The sequence below is a fragment of the Mustela lutreola genome, chromosome 6 (genome assembly GCF_030435805.1).
Source record: "Mustela lutreola isolate mMusLut2 chromosome 6, mMusLut2.pri, whole genome shotgun sequence".
Classification (NCBI taxonomy): Eukaryota; Metazoa; Chordata; class Mammalia; order Carnivora; family Mustelidae; genus Mustela; species Mustela lutreola.
Window position 1 is genome coordinate 50,348,107 of NC_081295.1, and position 20,022 is coordinate 50,368,128.

At 36.9% G+C, this 20,022-nt stretch overlaps 1 protein-coding gene and 1 pseudogene across 2 annotated transcripts; both read right to left on the reverse strand.

Moving 5' to 3' along the window:
- Positions 1 to 1,411: 1,411 nt before the first annotated feature.
- On the reverse strand, positions 1,412 to 19,752 carry IRAK1BP1 (interleukin 1 receptor associated kinase 1 binding protein 1). 2 transcript variants are annotated; one of them, XM_059177238.1, is made up of 4 exons: positions 19,390 to 19,749; positions 10,909 to 10,974; positions 2,180 to 2,310; positions 1,412 to 2,080 (listed from the first exon to the last, which is right to left on the reverse strand). In XM_059177238.1, exons 1-4 carry the CDS (start codon positions 19,702 to 19,704, stop codon positions 1,810 to 1,812), a joined length of 783 nt encoding a protein of 260 aa, XP_059033221.1. In that variant the 5' UTR covers positions 19,705 to 19,749; the 3' UTR covers positions 1,412 to 1,809. The 2 variants fall into 2 exon arrangements, with proteins under 2 accessions (XP_059033221.1, XP_059033222.1); XM_059177239.1 differs by lacking the exon at positions 10,909 to 10,974 and having other exon boundaries at positions 19,390 to 19,752.
- LOC131835025 (U2 spliceosomal RNA) lies at positions 15,128 to 15,243 on the reverse strand (annotated as a pseudogene).
- Positions 19,753 to 20,022: the final 270 nt, after the last annotated feature.

Below are 20,022 nucleotides of genomic sequence, written 5' to 3' on the forward strand. Positions count from 1 at the left end.
TATTTATTGACTGACAGCTGTGGTATGGTAGGCATTATTCTCATGGTCTTGTATTTATCAATTTTAATCCTTAGAGTAATACTGAAAGGTAGGTATTTAGCCTCATTTTTTTGGTGAAGAAAGAGAAGCTTAATGATATCAAAGTGCCTTGCTTGCTAAATTCACACGTCTGGTAAATTTGCTCAGAAGATATTTGAGAGCCTACTCTTTGTTGGCCCTGACACTACGTCAGGTTTGAGAATGCAGCTATGAACAAGATAAGATCTTCATTCTAAAGCAGCTTACACTCCTTTAGTAATAAAGCTGTAAAGTCTGAATTTGAACACAGGGTGTCAGATCCTAAAGCTTTTCTTCTTAGCTTTCACTTTCCCTCCTGCCACGGACCCTACAGAGGAGATGGATAAAACTATTTCAGTGCCACTTAAGGAAGTGGGCGGGGATATAAACTACATACTGGAGCGTGTGGTAGGAAAATAATATTGGTATAGGAGGATGGAGATAGGTCAGAGGAAAAACCCTAGGGCCCATACCTCTGTGGTGGGGAATGGGAAACCTGTGCTGCCTAACAGTTCTGGTTGATGATCACTTGCAGATAATGTGCCATGCAACAGGAATGTCAGGTACTTGCTGCTACATCTCAAACAGCCTGAAGGTATTATCGCAAGTGTAGAACCCTACACTGTGCAACACAGTAGCCATTAAACCACTTCAAGTACTTAAAATGGTGTCTAGTACAATAAAGGAACTGAATTTTAAATTTTTAAAAAATTTAATTTGAAAATTGCTACCTGAAATTGCTTCTTGATGTAGAGTTACTAGCTCTTTTAATCTTGTTTGGAACTTGCATGTATGAATCTAGTTTTTCAACTACATTTTAGGAAATAAATACAGATCAGGTATTTCTGATGAAAATTTAGTATATGAATTAAGATGTTATGATGTAAACTATAAATTTTGAAAACTTAGTATAAAAAATAGAAATTATTTTTAAAATAATTATTTTAAAAATATTGATTATATACTGAAATAATAATATTTTGGACACCTTAGATTAAATATTAAACTTAGTTTCAACTGCTTTTTTATTTTTTATATTTTACTTTTTTAAATATATATCTCCTAAGTAATTCTAAATTACATATGTGGCTTGCATTTATTTGTATTGGAAAGTGCTGGTATAATCAAAGGAGCCTGGTGAAGAGGATCTGGTTTATATATTTTATTCCTGGCATCAAAATATTTTCCTAGTATACCTCACTACCCTTTTATCAAAAGTTATGTATTCCTTGTCATTAAGACTGCCAATATTTATTCCTGTAGTAGAAATATAAAAATTTCTTATACATGACTTATATTGTCAGTATATAATTGTGCACATATAACATATTTATTTTCAGAGTATTTGCCATAATAAGTTTTTTGTCAAAGATTTTATTTATTTATTTGTCAGAGAGAGAGCGAGAGAGAGACAGTGAGCAAGCGAGCACAAGCAGGCAGAGAAGCAGACAGAGGCAGAGAGAGAAGCAGGCTCCCTGCTGAGCAAGGAGCAGATGCGACTCAATTCCCGGACCCTGGGACCATGACCTGAGCTGAAGGCAGTGGCTTAACCAACTAAGCCACCCAGGCGCCCCCCCATAGTAAGTTTTTAAAAATGGAAAGTAAACCTAGGTATTTGTGGAACTATATTCAAGAACTGACAGATTTTGGGGAGAAATACTTTATAGAATATACAATATATATTTTCAGGACAAAGCAAACATAAAAAGTATAAAAATAAAATGATACAAACAATATATTTTAGTTGGAATTTCAGAGGTTTTTTCTTTTCTTCTCTTTGCCCTTTACTTCAAAAGTTATAAATACTTTTGAAGCAGCATGTATTGTTGCACTTTTGATTTTTTGTTGTACGGTTAATGAACCTGAGAGTCTGGATGACTGGAGATCATCTATCTGGCCTTCCCATTCTTTTGTTTCTTCTTCTTTGATTAATAAAGGTTTTCCTAGAGTTTGGCCAACAACGTTACAGACTTCTTGAGCTTTGCGCCGTGCGTTCTCAACAGCAACAAGACAGGCTTTTCGTCTTGGGAATTAAATGCAGACATTATTAATATGACATTCAATGAACTCTAACACTGAATAGTTTTAATTGGTAATTTAGTTAAAGATGTACTTAACTTACCGAAGATTCTCAACAGAACTTGGAGTATGATAGAACTGGGGTTGGCTGATGACAACAGAGCTATCTAACTTTTCAATAAGAAAGTTACAAATATTTTGCATTTTTCCAAATTCAGTAAATGTAATGCAGACCTGTAAATGAAATGACACTTGAAATTATTTTCATGCTTGATGCATTCTTTCAAAATTTTCTCTAAATGTGAGTAAAAGAAGTAAAGCCAGATAATAATGAGGTCATTTTATAATATGTGACAGATAAGCCTACTTGACCCTTACAACTAAATTACATTTTATTGAATTTTTTTAAAGTAGTGTCTCAACTTTTCAACATATGAAATTCAGCTGTAATAACTAATGATCTTGTCTGTTAATTCTAATATCTACATTGGTTCTGGATGGGTTTGATTCTTTTATCCTTATTGTGAGCTTTATTTCCATGCTATTTTGCATGCAAGGCAATCTGTAAATTAACTTTATGGGAGGTATTGGATATTTTTGTATTTCTATAAATACTGATCTCTTTAGGTTTGCTTTTAAGATTTACTGGCTCAGTTGGCTGGACCTCTGCCTTTGGCTGGGGTCATGATTCCAGGGTCCTGGGATGAAGCCCCGCATCAGGCTCCCTGCTCAGTGGGGAGTCTGCTTTTCCCTCTGCCTCTCCCCCTACCCCGCAGCCCATGTTAGCTCCCTCTCTTGCTTGCTTGCTCTCAAAGAAATTAAAAAAACAAACAAACAAAAAACCTGTTAGGTGGGATTAGAGTAATGTTCAATCTGGCACTAATTATTACCCCCTGATGAGTATAGAGAAGTGTCTATACTCCACCTCATACCCTATTAATCAAGATTTTCTAGTCTGGCCGGTGTTGTACCTCAGCCTTATATGAACCCCAAACACTGTTTCCTCTAATTTTGGGGGTGACTTTTTTTCTAGCCTCTGGTCATTTCTGTGCATGTATGTGCTAATGAGTATTTTGCTGAATACTTGAGGGAATGGGGGAGGTGTTCCCTCTGTAGTTCTCTAAAGACCTCTCTTTGTGTAGCCCTCGACTCTCCTACAAACTCTCTAGCCGTCTTGTTTGGGCTCTCAATTCCACTTCCTCAATACAAGGAGTTTGCCAGGCTCTGTGTGGTTTCCCTTCCCTGGGAAGGTGCCTGGACACTCTTAACACAGCAATATGGACATGGTAGGACTCCCCCCCCCCCCTGCAAGATTTTATTTATTTGAGAGAGAGAGAGAACGAGTTGGGGGAGGGACAGAGGGAGAGCGGGAAGCAGGCTCTCAGCTGAGCAGGAAGACCAACACTGCACCCTGCATGGGGCTGGATCCCAGGATCATGACCTGAGCCAAAGGCAAATTCTTTTTTTTTTTTTTTAAAGGTTTTATTTATTTATTTGACAGAGAGAGATCATAAGTAGGCAGAGAGGCAGGCAAAGAAAGAGAGGGAAGCAGGCTCCAAGCCTAGCAGGGAGCCCAATGCAGGGCTCGATCTCAGGACCCTGAGATCATGACACGAGCCGAAGGCAGAGGCTTTAACCCACTGAGCCACCCAGGCACCCCCAGAGGCAGATTCTTAAGTGACTGAGCCACCCAAGCACACCAACATGATAGGACCTTTTGTTTCTTTTTTCTCAGGGATCACTGTGTTTCACTTCCTTATAATCACTCTTTGAAAAGCACTCTTTCACATACTTTGTACATTTTTTGGTTTCAGGTGGGAAGGTAAATCTGGTTCATGTTATTCTATCTCAGCCAGAAGCAGAAGTCTTGTCTGTCTTTTTAAGAGAAGTCTTTTAAGTATTTTTTTTTTTAATTATGGTATCAGTCAAAATATCAATCTATTAGTCAAAAATCAATATCCCCAGCCTCATCCAGGTTGCTAGTTTTTAACCTCTGAATAGTTAAAAATTTTGCCTTTCCTTCCTGGTTGAAAAATCAAAGTTCCAAAATGCCCGTAGACTACCTTTAATAATAGATACAGGGGGCTTCTGGGTGGCTCTTAGGTTTAGGTCATGATCTCAGGGTTGTGAGATTGAGCCCCTTACCAGCTCTGTGCTCAGTAGAGAGTCTGCTTGAAGATTATCTCCCTCTGCCTCCTCTGCCGCTTGTGCTCTCTCTTTCTCACTCTCAAATAATCTTTAAAAAACAATGAAAAATAAAGGGATGCCTAAGTAGCTCAGTTGGTTAAGCATGTGACTCGATTTTGGCTCAGGTCATGATATCAGGGTTGTGAGATTAAGATTCTCTCTCCCCTTCTGTCCCCTCACCACTTGTGTGCTCACTCTCCCTAAAAAAAAAAGAAAAAAAAAGACAATATAATACTTTTCTGCATTTGTATAGTGTATGGAAAAAATCCTGTCTCTTGTTGCTATATTTAACCTGTAAGAGTGTCACAGAGGCACTGTATATACACTTCATTACATGTTATGAAATATAGCAAGATTTACAGTGCCTCTGTGGAGTTGGAAGGTAACTAAATTTGAGAGGTTTTGAGAGTTCAAAGGGTTTCTTTGCATGCAGATTAAAGTGATTGAGCATAACAGGTTCCAAGTATCAACAAAAGCAATTCTTTGCTACATAAGTGTCCTTGAATTAAATTTATTTTTTTTTAAGATTTATTTTAGAGTGAGAGAGTGAACAAATGTGGGGGAGGAGCAGGATAGGGAGCCAGAAACTTAGCAGACTCCCTGTTGAGCTCAGAATCTGATGCAGGGTTTGATCTCAAGAAACGGAGATAATGACCTGAGTAGAAACTAAGAGTCGGACATTTACTGACTGCGACACAGGGCCTTGAAATAAATTTTATTTAAAAAAAAATTTCCAATTTCTACTCTGACAGCTTAAAATGAAAACAGTGTTTATAAATATATAACTGCTTTGCTATGAAACATACTGAATCTTTTGTATGCATCCTTGGTATTCTTTGCTATTTAAAAAAAAAAAAGTAGTAGTATATGGAAGGAAGGACAGTGAAAATTCCTAAGCAGTTTTCAGAAAAGATACTGGTTCTTTTTTTTTTTTTTTTCAATTCCCTACCACCCCTAATTATCTGAGGCAAATCTAATCCCACAGAATCAGGTTTAACATGTGGTACTTACCTGCTCTATGTCTAGACATAACTGGAAAATCTATCTGTTGAGATCAGTTTCAGAGTTGCCCAGACACAATTTACTCTGCCCTGCATCCTTCTTATCACTACCATGACTTACAAAGTTAGCAGATGAGCTTTTAGAGCTACATCTACATTGTTGAACAGACTATCAGCTCTTTGTCTTTGTCCCAAAGCATGGACAAACTATAGTTTAGGAATGTGTGGGTAAAATGATTAGCAAGAAGTAAATTAGTAGAAAAAAACCTGTATTCTGCTTTTTCTAACAGTTTAAGAACTGCTTTAAGCCTTCCAATGCCCTGAACTTCTTTTAAATTCAGTAATGTGGTGTATAATCAATACACAGCTAGGTAGAAATCCAAGTTAATGAGGCAGAGTCACTTTACTAAAGAATAGAGGTGTTGCATCACAATATTTAAAAAGAGGTATTCAGGATAAAAAACTTTCAATCTATCTCATACATTGCAGATAAAAAATTTCAAGATAAATTCATATATCATATTCAAAATCCTCTATATGTTTCTTCAGGGCAAAATAATGTGATTACAAATCTACACACATATATAGATTTTACATACTATCTTGTACTAGCTATATTAAATTATAAAACAGACTGAGACATAAATGCTTCCCATCTCTTTGGTCAAGAAGAATCATTAGTTTAGAAATTTTAGTACTGGGGCGCCTGGGTGGCTCAATGGTTAAGCCGCTGCCTTCGGCTCGGGTCATGATCTCAGGGTCCTGGGATCAAGCCCCGAATCGGGCTCTCTGCTCAGCAGGGAGCCTGCTTCCTCCTCTCTCTCTGCCTGCCTCTCTGCCTGCTTGTGATCTCTCTCTGTCAAATAAATAAATAAAATCTTTAAACAAAAAAAAAAAAGAAAGAAATTTTAGTACTGAAAAAGAAACTGAACTCCAAAATAGGTGGTGGGTTTTTTTCCTGTTTTTTTAAGTAAACTCTACCCCCTAACATGGAGCTCAAATTCATGATCCCAAGTCAAGGGCTGCGTGCTCTGCTGACTCAGCCAGCCAGATACCCCGAAAATAGGAGATTTTAAGTGCTTTCAATGAATTTGTCTATTAGATAAGTAAAATCTGTTTATTAAAAATTTCTGCAAATGAGACTTCTGAATTATTGCTACTCTCAATTACCATAAAAAAAAAAAAAAACAACCAGGCCAAAGTCCTCTTTAAAAATACTTTAAGTTCTAATTTCCAAAAAAAGTACAGCAGATAACACTGAACAAACTGCATGTAGTAGGGTAGATGCTTTTCAATTCTAAGCAGGATTCTAGAACAGATTATTTTAAAAATTAGTTTGTAAGAAATTAGAAAAGAAAGAAAAAAGGTTTCTGTGAGAAGGAAAGAAGACAAGGCCCTTTGTTCTATCATTTGTTCTATCATTTTGTTCTATTGCCACAGGCCTCAAATACTTTGCATATTTTCTTTTGTCATTTTGCCACAATCTGTTCTTATCTTCCCTCTTTAAATCTTCACTGTTTTCTTAGTCCTGTCTCTGAAGAAAAGAATACAAACCTTTCTCATTTTAATGGTTCTGGAACAATAAAATAAGAACACAGGAACTAAAGACTGTAAGTCTTATAAGGTTCTCTAAGTATTGAGTTTCTTGATGAGATATTAAGTAGAAAACAATCTGACTTTTGACTTTGCTTTTATTCCTGAGAGCGAAGTTCACCAACTCAATGCTTCTCTTCTAAACTATCTTCCGAACCACTGCCAAATTATTTCTATCCAAGGCTAATCTATTGAGGATGTAGATTTGAGATTAAGAACAAGTCATCATGTACTAAACTTGACTTCCTAGGTGGCAAGTTATCAGAGAAATACTACAACAATAAAGTATTTATATTTTACTTATTTAAATAAATCTTAGGATATACTGACATATAGTCTTCATGGCAACATTGTTGGTTAGTGTCATAGTTGATTAATGCTACTTAATATTTTTATTAATTACACAGATGGGTACACAGATGATCAGATCAGCAGGTGACAGAAAGCTGGCAGGATGGACTATAAACCCTGCTTGATAAAATCAAGATCCAAAAAGATCCTAACAGGCTGGAAATACAGGTTAAATCTAGTGGATAAAATTTTACAGAGATAAATTTAAACACATTTCATTTTGAAATAGCAATAACAAAGTATAAAATAAGAGAAATTTGACTTAAAATCAGCATGTGAGAAAGTTCAGTTAATTGTAATTACTAATTAGGCCTGTGAGCTCAAAAGAAGGTTAACACTGTGATGCGAGTATAAGAAGTTCAGTCTTAAACATTCTAGGATAAAGAAGATAATCATCCTTCTCTACTACTTATTGGCTAAATCACAATTAGGACACTATAGCTGCAGGTGCTTTAGATGGAAATTAGCTCAATAAAGAGTTTGTCTTACTATAAGAAATGACTAAAGAAACTGGGGAGTCTTACCCCTGGAGAAGAAAAAAGTAGCATCAACATGCTACTGAACCTCAAGTATCTATCTGAAGGAACAAGTTTAGTCTTTTGTTCTTGGAGAGGTGCATAATGGAGGAATACTAGTAAGTCAATTCTGGCTTAATGTTATAAAATACTGTATTGATTAGATGTCTGAAAATGGAAGAAACTTTTTATATTCATGCACTTACATAATTTCTAATTTTCGGTATTATCTTTAAAATAAAGAGAGGGTAGGTGGGAGTTTAAAATAAAGAGAGGGTAGGTGGGAGTTTAGATAAAGAATCTCTGAAGTCCCTTTCAGGATGAAAATTTTAGTTATTATGTAATGTTCTACCATCTGATCTTACTTTATATATTTAACTGTCCATGAGAATATTAGTATGTTAGACATTATTTTGTACATTGTGACCCCTGGTCTCCACTGACTGCAGATGGCAGGATATAAGAATTCTGGCTATTGAGGAACTCTATACAAAATATAATCAGATTCTCTGAGGAAACTGAGTACATGACGTTAAGAAATAAGTATAGCAGAAGGAAGATGAGCAGTGTTTAGCCAAGTCCTCATTTAGTCATGTTCTTCTAGCAAAACAAGCAGCTCTAATGCATTTTCTGTAACTGCACAGTGAGTCCCTAAAACAACTCAATCTGAAAAACATGCCAGTTTTCCATGAAGCCTGTCTGTGCATTTGCTGGGGCCATTCTTTTTCCTCCTTACTCCCTGGTGTTACCCTCACAATAAACCCAATTTACTTAAGATAATCTGAGCCAATGAACATTCACTATAGCCTGAAATCCTGACAGGCAGTAACTACTGGAGGAGTTCCAGAGTAACTCCCGGCTTTTGATCTCCATAATATGGAATCTTACTACTCTGTTCTATCCCCTGTTGTGATTTTTTTTTTTTTTTGGACATCTAATCTCTTCTGTGAATATCACCCAAAAAAGTCCCAAACTGAAAACCTATTTTAAGAAAACAATTGATATGAGACAATGATATCATAGTGTATATAATAAAAATCATTAAAAATTATATTAAAACTTTTCACATCTGAGAAGTTTCATAACTCTCTTTTTTAATAACTCCCTTTTTAAAAAACTATAGTTGGCATACATGTCACATTAGTTTCAGGTACACAACACAGTGATTGAGCAAATCTATACTTTTTTTTTTTAAAGATTTTAAGTAATCTCTACACCCAACATGGGGCTAGAACTTATCAACACCAAGATGGAGAGTCACATGCTCCACCAACCAACCCAGCCGGCCCGGTGCCCCAGCAAGTCTATACTTTGGGCTCTGCTCACCAGAAGTGTGTGTGGCTACCATCTGTCACCATACAACACTGTTACACTACTACTGACTGTATGCCCTATGCTGTACCTTTCATTTGTGACTTAGTCATTCCATAACTGGAAGACTATACCTCTCACTCCCCACTCCCTCACCCATTTTGTCCATTCCCTCAGACCCCTTTCAACTTGTTTTGAAAGATACTTTTTAGTCCCAACTACTATAAAATAAATTTTGTCATGTGGATTCCTAAAATTATCATGAGTAATTTTAAAATTCCTTGAGATAGTTCAATTAATTGATAATCTTAAGTGGTGAAATCACAAAACTATTAAATTAAGTACTGGAACAACAATGTTTGTAAAAATTACTATCTCAAAGAGGTAAGAAGCCAGGATTCTAATTTCCATTCTAATTCTTGCAACAGTCTTTGAGAAGTCTGAGCCCAAGTTATCCTTAATACTAGAAAAATAATCTATTATCTGCCTGAAGGACAGATGATTTCTCGAGAAATTTCCCACCTCTAACGTAAAGGTTATCTGACTAGATCAATAAGAGTCCACTCTAACTCCATTCTTGTTTGCTTCCTGTGACAGGAGGCAGTATGGACCTAGCACCTATCCTAAGATGTTTGGAAGCTGAAACAACAGCTGTCCTATAACCTAACCACAGCTATACATACTCTGATTTCATGAAATCCTGATCATAAAAATCTATAAAGATAAGTAAAAAGTATAGGCAGTAGTAGGAACTAAATGTTATCAGTGAGTGCACAAAAAATATTTTGTTCTTTCTAATCTGGGCAAAGGTTGAGTGCTTTTTATTTTATTACTTTTAAAATTATTTTAAAGATTTTATTTTAGTTTTAAAGATTTTATTTGAGAGAGAAAGAGAGAGGATAAGCAAGAGGAGAGGGAGAGGGGGAGGGACAAATAGACTCCCTGGTGAGGACAGAGCCCAACATGGGCTTGGGGCTCCATCACAGAATCCTGAGATCATGACCTGAGCTAAGTCAGACACTTAACTGACTGAGCCACCTAGATGCCCCTTAAAGATTTTATTTTTATTCTGTACACTCAATGTGGGGCATGAACTCACAACCCCCAGCATCAAGAGTTGACAGATCTACTAAGCCAACAAGGTGCCCCAAGTGGTTTTTATTTTTGAAGACTTATTCATTTTAGAGAGTGTGAATGCACATGTGGAGAGGGAGAGAATCTCAGACTCCTTAGTGAACACAGAACCCGAAGTGGAACTCATCTCATGACCCTGAGTTTATGACCTGAGGCAAAATCAAGAGTCCGATGCTTAACCAACTGAGCCACAAAGGAGCCCACAAGTGGTTTTATTTTTAAATAAAATAAAATTGCATTACAAAAGAAAAGAATGTTGAAAGTGTTTTAATCCTTATGTTTATTAATTTACTTTTTATCTGAGAAGAAATTTCTCTCCTATAGTGTTTCCTGCTTACAAAGTGATAATTTTATTACAATTTTATTAGGTGGCAATTAACTGCCACTTCCTCCTTACTATTTTTATTCCATTTCAAAATTATTTCTCGCAAATAAATCTCATTAAAATTTATTTTAAAAGTTCACACAGGGGCACCTGGCTGGCTCAGTGGGAAGAGCATGTGACTCTTGATCTTGAGGTCCTGAGTTCAAGCCCCATGTTGGTTGTAGAGATTACTAAAAAAAAATAAGTAAACAAAAAAACTCCACAGATATTAATACCAAGAGTGATTTTGAGAAAAATAATCTTTTATTAATACCATGAGAAGAATTTCTCCTGTATCTTTCAAGTACAAAAATAAATGCAAATTGTTCCCACAAAGTCATGCTGTTTCCAATTATTTGTCATGATAAGTACATACCTCTGCTTCCATGTGATAAGCATTTTCCATTCTTCTAAAATCCTTTGTCACAGTTACATTTTCTGCCTGAAGCAGAAAGTACAAGAGTATGATTACTAACGGTTTGGCTACTAAATGCAGTGACTCTAAAACATAAAGTAGAAACCTGAACTTACTAAAATCAGAATGACAAAGTATGTGGAAAGAACTGGTTTGCTTCATGTTTAAAACTTTCCTAAAAGTTACATAAAATAATTCAAAGTCTATAAATATTTGCTGAAAATTTCATAATCGTCACTTCATTTGTAGTAATTTTTACATTAGTACACAAAGTAGGAACTTAAGAGTGGTATACAAATGAGGAATTATTTGTACAGAAAGCATTCTGAATGTTACAGGGGTATGTCTGCTGATCATGCTAAATAAACCTAAATTTGTTTCAGTGTGGTTATATTCCTGGTAATGAGAAAATATGAGATTTTTCTGCTTAACTATAGGGTAATGGTTCCCAAGGTAGAAGAAAATTTTGCTCCCCAGGGAAATTTGTTAATGTCTGGAGGTATATTCGGTTGTTAAAATGGGTTAGGGGAGTACACTAATGTGATGTAGTAACTAGACAGTGAATAAATGCTCCTGTTTACCAGGAACCAAGGAGGTTCCTGAGATATGGGACTATCAGTTGCAAAACTGGGACAGTCCTAGGTAAATTAGGACAAGTTGGTCACCTGATGGGTAGGGGCCAGGAATATAGCTAAATATTCTACAGTGCAGAGGACAATCCCCATAACAAAGAATTGTTTTCGATGAGGATGTTAAAAATAATGTTGAGATTGGGAAATCCTGCGATATCGGCTACAAACTAAAAAATACTAAAATATACCGGCCTAGTCCATTAAGTTTTCCCAATTACGCTCCTGGGAAGCTATTTTATATCCAAATATAAAGGGCCAATTTTAAAACACAAAACAGTCAGTATAAGAATAACTAAAGTTATGAAGGTAGACATTCTGAATAGATACAAAAAACCATGTTATGGCAGGAGTAAAATTAAAAAGGATAAACATGAAGAAAGTCATAAAACCTCACAGAAAAAATGCTTGAGTAAATGTACCAGGACACAATATTATAAAATCGGCAATTCTCCTGAAATTAATACATAAACAGTGCAAAATATGAACAGAAGTTTTATTTGGACTGCAGAATTTTATACTGTCTGGATTTTCTGACTGTGTCTTCATGTTGTCATTTAACATATCCCTCAAAGACAGGAAATCTTTTTAGTAGAAAAGTAATGAGAGAAGTTGCCCTACAAATGTTTTGCAAAGATATAATTACCAAGATGTAATTAAATAATGTTGTACTAATGAAAAGAACTAGTATTCTGAAACTGATCCAAGAATGTCTGGATTGCAAATATAATACCAGTAACATTTCAAATCAGTAGGCATAAGCAGCAGTATGGAATCCTTGTGTCATACATTCTACCTCTACTTTTTCTACGTAGCAACTTTGTGGTTCAAGGTAAATAATCATAGGTCTAAACCATTCAGGATTATCACACCTAACTTGCTACAAGATTATGGTTAAAAATAGGCAGAAATCCAATCGAAGCTAATTAGTATATGCCATTTCTCTGGCCACAAGGACAAATTTAGGTTGTCAATTTGCATTGAACTACAGGAGTATGTTCATATATATGTATATGCAAATATATATACATATATCTATATGTGTGTGTGTGTGTGTGTATATATATATATATATATATATATATATATATATATATATATTCATTGAGAGAGAGCACAGACAGAAGCAGGGGGAGAGGCAGAAGCAGACTCCTTGCTGAGCAAGGAGCCCAAAGTAGGTGGAGGCTCCACCCAGGAACTCAGGATCATGAACTGAGCCAAAGGTAGACGCTTAACTGACTGAGCCACCCAGGCACCCAGGAATATTTGTTTTTATGTGGTTGTGGAAAATGAGAACTATTGTCTTTCTTGTTATGGTACAGTATGTGGTGTAAGGCTTGGAAATGTTGCAGCTGTTTTGGTATCATGCAGGAAGCTGCAGGAAAGCCAGGAGAGCTGCATCAAAATAGAGTCTTGACCACTACATACTTAAAGGGCATATTACCGATTTAAGATTATGTAAAGCAATACTTTTAAATTTTTATTAATTTAAAATTTTTTTTAATACTTTTTATTTTCAAGGCAATTTGAGTTAGGTTCTTGCACAAGCAGTAAGGGATAAGACCTCAATACATGATTTCAGTATAGCAACTTAACCATTTAGGAGAAAATAAAACCTTTTTTTCCTTATACCAAAATAAATTCTAACATAGCAAATATTTAGTGTAGTATAAAGGGTCCCTATAGGTTCCAGGAAATATTAGTTAATGGTTATATAACCTTAAGCTTTGGAAGGACCCAATAAGTGTTACACCAAGGGCAAGAGACCTACAGAAAAGATTAATGAATTTGACAAAATAAAACTTAAAAATTTTGAATGTTCAATACTGTAAAAAGTTATATGGCAAAGATAAAATTGGGAAAATTTTTGCAATACATAAAAGAATTACTGATAATCTTAATTTTAACGTTCTCTTAATCTTGAAAAAGAACAAAGCTAGAGGTATCACAACCCCAGATATCAAAATATACTACAAAGCAGCAGTAATCAGAATAGTAAATACTGGCACAAAAATAGACACATAGATGAATGAAATGGAAGAGAGAGCTCAGTAATAATCCCACACTTATATGGCCTATGACAATTAACTAATCTATGACAAAGGATACAAGAATATACAGTGGGAAAAAGGCAGTCTCTTCAACAGATGGTGCTGGGAAACCTGGACAGCTACATGCAAAAGAATGAAACTGTACCAGTTTCTCATACCATACATAAAAGTAAACTCAAAATGGATTAAAGACCTAAATGTAAGACTTAAAACCATAAAATTCCTAGAAGAAAACCCAGGCAATAACTTTTCTTACATAGTCATAGACACATTTTTCTAGGTCTGTCTCTTCTGGCAAGGAAAACAAAAGCAAAATTAAGCTATTGATACTACAAGAAAATCAAAAGCTTTTACACAGGGAAGGAAACCATCAATAAAACAAAAAGGCAGTCTACTGAGTGGGAAAAGATAATTTGCAAATGATATATCCATAAGGGGTTAATATCAAAAACAGATAAAGAATTTATACAACTCAGCACCACAAAAACAAATAATTCAATTAAAAAATGGGCAGAGGACCCGAATAGACATTCTTCCAAAGAAGGTATAGCGATGGCCAACAGACACATGAAAAGATGCTCATCACTCATCTCAGGGAAATGCAAATTAAAACCGCAATGAGATATCACCTCATATCTGTCAGAACGACTAAAACAGAAAACACAAGAAATAACAAATGTTAGTGAGGATGTGGAGAAAAACGAACCCTTGTACACGACTGTTGAGACTGCAAACTGGTCTCAAACAAACAATACGGTGGTTCCTCAAAAAGTTAGAATTACCATATGATCAGTGTAATTCCACTACTAGGTATTTACCCAAAGAAGACAAAAACACTAATTAAAAAAGATGTCTGAATCCTTATGTTTATTGTAGCATTATTTATAATAGCTAAGATATGGAAGTAACCTAAGTGTTCATCTATAGGTGAATGGATAAAGAAGATGTGAGACTGGGGCTCCTGGGTGGCTCAGTTGTTAAGCATCTGCCTTTGGCTCAGGTTATGATCCCAGGATCCTGGAATCCTCTGCTGTGTGGGGAGCCTGCTTCTCTCTCTCCCACTCCCTCTGCTGTGTTCCCTGTCTCACTGGGTCTCTCTCTGTCAAATAAATAAATAAAATCTTAGAAAAAAAAAAAGTGAGACAGACATTCAGACACACACACACACTGGACTATTAGTCATAAAAAAGGAATGAAATCTTGCCATTTTTAACAATATGGATGTATGTAGAGTACATACTGCTAAGTAATAAGTCAGCCAGAAGACAAATACCATATGATTATACTCATATGTAGAACTTAAAAAAAAAGCAAATGAACAAACAAAAAGAGACCAGAAAAGATTCTTAACTGCAGAGAACAAACTGACGGTTGCCAGAGGGAAGAGGGGAGTAGGATATAGATTGTTAAAGGGGATTAGGAGTATAATTATCTTGATGAGCATTGAGAAATGAACAGAATTATTGAATCCTTATACTGTACAGCTGAAACTAATTTTTTAGAAGTTCCCATAAATTAATGGACAAAGTATTATGAATTGGCAATTTACATGAAAAAAGCTTAATCTCAAATGTAAAAAAATACACTTGATCTTAGCCAAAAGGCCGAGAAGCGATCAAATGTAAAAAAATAAAATACAGAAAATGACAGTAACTTTTTTTGACTACTGAATTGGCAAAATTAAAAAAGAAAATAATACTGACTATGCCAAGAATATGTTTGTAGTGAAGATGTAAACTTTTCTCCTAGACTGTAATTTTTTAATTTTTAGATTTTAGATTTAATTTAAATTAAATTAAATTAATTTTTAATTTAATTTTTAAAAGTATGTGTAAGCAAGGAATTCATGTCCAAAAAACATATTTAAAAAACGTATAAATACCTAACAACAAGGAAAATAATTTTGTCACCATTTTTAATAATTAAAGACTGAAGCCAACTCATATGATATGTTCAATCTATTCCTACTACTTCCGATCTTCATTTGAATGCCCCCAGAAATGGACTCTGAGACAAGGATGTCAGTACAGGCAGTTAACTTTTAAGATGATCCCAAGAAACACTACTACAGGGGAATGAGAGGTGAAACAAAAGGAAAGCAAGCCATTAAAGTATGCATTTGTCAAGCAGTCACCACTGTGGGCAACTGGAACTTATTCCTGCAGAGAAACTCTGGGAACCAGGGCAGAACACATGCTTCAGTTATCCTGCCCAAGGGGTAAGGTCTCTCTCCACTCACTTCTCTCAGTTGTTAGTTGAAGGCTTCTAGAGCTTGAGAGGGGTTGTTAATTCTTTAGCACTACTGGCTGGCCCACTTGTAGGTGGAGCCAGGAAAAACTGCATCCGGAAAAACTGGCAAGGAATTCACAAGTGTTGGCAGATGGAAGTTGGGCCTGTATGCACACAAATGTGAAGTGCCAAGGGATACAAGTGTGGGATATCAATAGCATCTGTTACAACCCCTACTTAAAACTCAGTCACCCATTGCCAAGACAATAAAGCAGCAACATATTGGTTAAGAGCAAGAGTTTGAGGTCAAAATTCTTGACTGGAGTCTAAACTCTGCCACTTCCTACCTGTATGACCTTGGGCAAGCTACCTGCCAATAATCACTCTGATCTTGAGAGTTCTCATCTATAAACAGCAACTGAAATGCCAGTCTCATGTGGTGGGAATGAGTATGAAATGAGATAACATTTGCAAAAGGTCTAGCAATTAAACAGGTGGTTTTTTTTTTTTAATCCCAGTAATATCCAAACTTCTCAATATAGCAAACAACGCCTTCATCCATGTTCTTCTGTCTACAGCTTTCTTCTTCAGTCTCCTCCATTTTCCCCATCTAGTCCTGTGTCCTAGCCATAATGCACTGCATATAGAGCTCAGAACACACATACTTGCTGCATTCTAGTGTGTAACTGGAATGCTTTCCTTTCACTGTTCAAGATCTGACACGAGAGTCACTTCCATTATGAAACCTTTCTGGAATCCCTCAAGTAAAATGAACATTATTACCTCTCTTACTCTACTGAATTGTCTCAGGTACATATTTTCTTCACAGCACTTATTATATATTAGTCTATTCCTATCATAAGACTCCTTCAGCACAGTGACTAAGTTTTACTCATTCTCTACTTTAGGTGCCCAGCAACATGAATCTATTACATATTTATTGAAAAAAAAAATTATGAGCCTATGGAGGGAACATACAAACCAGAAAGCAAAATAATTACAGATCATATTAAGTGCTATTTTAAAATAAGCAGTGATAGGAAATGCTTAAAAAATGTTTGATGGTTGAATAAGTAAATACTGCTTAGAACTTTAAAACATTTTTCCATGAAAACAACACTACAAACGAGGGTATGCCTTCACATGTGAAACTACATATGATCATAAAATTATCTATAATAGAGTTGAATAGTTTATTTAGGGCCTCATTTTTTTCTTTTAGTCATTCAAAAACCACTTTTTGAGTATATATTATGTGAGGTGTAAAAAGCATCAAGCATGGGTTCAAACCATTGAACCCATGAATGCAAAGCAAGTGATAGAAAATGGTCCAAGCTCTGGAGAAGTTTGGAATATGAAGGAGACACCAGTAAAGCAACAGTTAAAATATAGAATGGTAAGTTTTATTACAAGTGGGGAATGGAACATGTTCCTCACTTGTAATAATGGAACTAGCAAAGGCTAGTGTTATGCTAGAAAAGGAATGCCAAGGAGGTGAGCTTGGCTGGTTCTTAAAGGAAAAAATGGGAGTCAGCTAGTCAAGGAGGGCAGAGAGATGACAGAAAATGAGAGAATTAGGGTCCATCTATTAAGCAAAGGAATGTGGAATATGAGGAGACCTGTAAGTAGGGGAGTGATGTTTAAAAATCCAAAACTCCAAAGTCTAAAATGAATAAAGACTTTGTGAAAACCCATTATAATTCATTCTGAAAAGTAGCATAATTGATTTTTTTTAAAGATTTTATTTATTTATTTGAGAGAGAATGAGTGAGAGAGAACATGAGAGAGGAGAAGGTCAGAGGGAGAAGCCGACTCCCCAAGGAGCTGGGAGCCCGATGAGGGGCTCAATCCTGGAAGTCCAGGATCATGACCTGAGCCAAAGGCAGCTGCTCAACCAACTGAACCACCCAGGCGCCCGCATAATTGATTTTTTGCATTTTCTACTGAACAAATAATCTCCATGACTGCATACTTAATTAGCAGAGATAATTGGGAGATTACTGACCTTCTATGTCTTGAACACTGAACCCAAATATAATTATTAAATTATATTATTAAATATAATTATTAATTCAGATGTAGTAATTCATTGCTTTACATATTAGAAGTTACAGCCATGTGAACTTGATATACATTTTGTGTAAATAAATTAGGAATTAGTCATATGCAAACAGGACTGCAGCACTAGTAACAGTTTTATGAAAATTTTCTACATAGTAAACCATTTAATTCACGTTATTTATAATTAGCATTTGAATTCTTGTATCTTTTTTTAAAAGATTTTATTTATTTATTTGATAGTGAGAGAGAGGATGAGAGAAGGAACGCAAGCAGGTGGAGTGGGAGAAGAAGGCTTCTCACTGAGGTGGGAGCCTGATGCTGGGCTGGACCCCAGGACGCTGGGATCATGACCCGAGCTGAAAGCAGACACTTAACCACTGAGCCACCCAGGCACCCCTGAATTCTTTCAAACTGTCATTGAGGCATCTTTTCCAAATGACTTTTTAAATAATTCTATGTTTGTAAATGCAGTACAAATATATTTTTCCTTAAAATAAAGACTTGCTTTTGGGCCTGTGTCATGTCTAACAATAGACAAGAAGCACTTTTATGAACTTGGTGTTATCCTGGATAAATCAAAACTCTGGCCTTTTGAGTTCCACTGTGTAGAATGAAGGAAATGAGTTGATCCGTTCTGTGGTTTCTAATTTTATTGTATTCTAATTATCTGGCGCCAGCTATGGTTAGAACAAATAGAGATTTTAGTTTCAAAAAGACAAAAGTTCAAATACCGCCCTGGCTGAAATTGAGAGCATGATTTAACGTCTTTAAATCGAACTAGGGGTATTAAAACCTTACAGAGCTGTCGTTCAGATTACATAAAGCTGGTTCATTTTTTTCTTCTTATAAGTCGAGTCGAGGTAAGATGTATTCAGTGTTTGGTTCATGGACATCTCTGGTAAGTAGAGGTATTTCATTCATGTGGCATCCACAATATACTGGCTCAGCTGTCTTGAAAGTTAAAACTAAAATAACTTCAGAATTTTTTTTTTTTTTTTTGTCTATATAAAAGGATAATGGATGCCACTTTCCTACCCACGTTACTGTTTGCGAAAAATACTGAAGAGCCACTCCACGCGAAGCTTAACACGGTTAGGAGAGACCAGGCCGAGTTTTCCCGCCCTTGGTCATCGCATAGTGCAGAATCAAAACAAAGAATGATTTACATCTGGAGTGTCCAGTCTAACAGTTCCTATCAAGGTTAAGAACAAAATCACGGCGGCAAATACCGCCCCATAAAAACCTACTCGATTTGCCGCCTTGCACTTTAAAAGTCAATGGGGGGAATAACAACTTTGGTGGCCGAAGTGTCACTCCGCCAGGTTCTGGCGCTTTCGAATACCAGAGAGACCAACGCGCCCCAGGCTCTGAAGCCCCTCCCCACCTCCTCCTGGCTCCAGGGGCCGCCGGGGCCGAACCTCCGCCTCGGGTGTTTACGGTCGGTCCCGTGGCCTCCCCTGCGAAGCTCTCACCTGCAGGCCCTGCTGCTGGAGGCTCTGCGTGATGTAGTCTAGGCGGCGGCACACGCTCTTCTTGGCCTCAGCCGCCGTCTCCTTGGTGCTGCTCACTAACACCGCCACCTGCGCCCGGTCTGGGCTGGCGGAAAGCTCCGCGGTGCCGCTTACGTGCACCTCACGAGTCGCAGTTTGGGTCTGTGCTGAGGAGAGCGGGCGGCGGAAGCCGGGCAGCAACTCACTGCCCGAGACCACATTGTTCTCCCGGCCCCGGTCAGCCCAAGGAACCAGTTCCACGAACACCCGCGACTGAGGGGCCTGTAGCAACGACATAGTGAAGGTAGCTATGTTTCCATAGCAACGCAGAGCCTACGGCGGCCGAAGGAGCCCAAGTGTTCCAGGGCTTTGAAGGAGCCCAAGTGTTCCAGGGCTTTCTTGAGCGCGGCGCAAAGGATTCCGGGATGGGCTTGGGAGCCCGAGTTTTTTGAGTCGGAGCTGTGAGTAGGTTTTTGCCGTACCTCCTTTACCTGGTGTTGGCTGGGCACGTCATTATAGTTTTAAGCGTGTTTACCTAAGGTTTTCAAAGACCATAGTGAGTTTTCCCTTTGAGAGCTCCGCCTCTCCACGCCCACCGCCCGCGTCTGACCCTCT

Excerpts from the sequence above, each read along its gene's own strand:
- IRAK1BP1 (XM_059177238.1), bottom strand. The coding sequence starts at position 19,704 with ATGTCGTTGCTACAGGCCCCTCAGTCGCGGGTGTTCGTGGAACTGGTT. Across the intron at positions 10,975-19,389 it reads TCCAGCAGCAGGGCCTGCAG|GCAGAAAATGTAACTGTGAC; the intron begins GTGAGAGCTTCG and ends TTTCTGCTTCAG. Across the intron at positions 2,311-10,908 it reads CTTATCACATGGAAGCAGAG|GTCTGCATTACATTTACTGA; the intron begins GTATGTACTTAT and ends TTTCATTTACAG.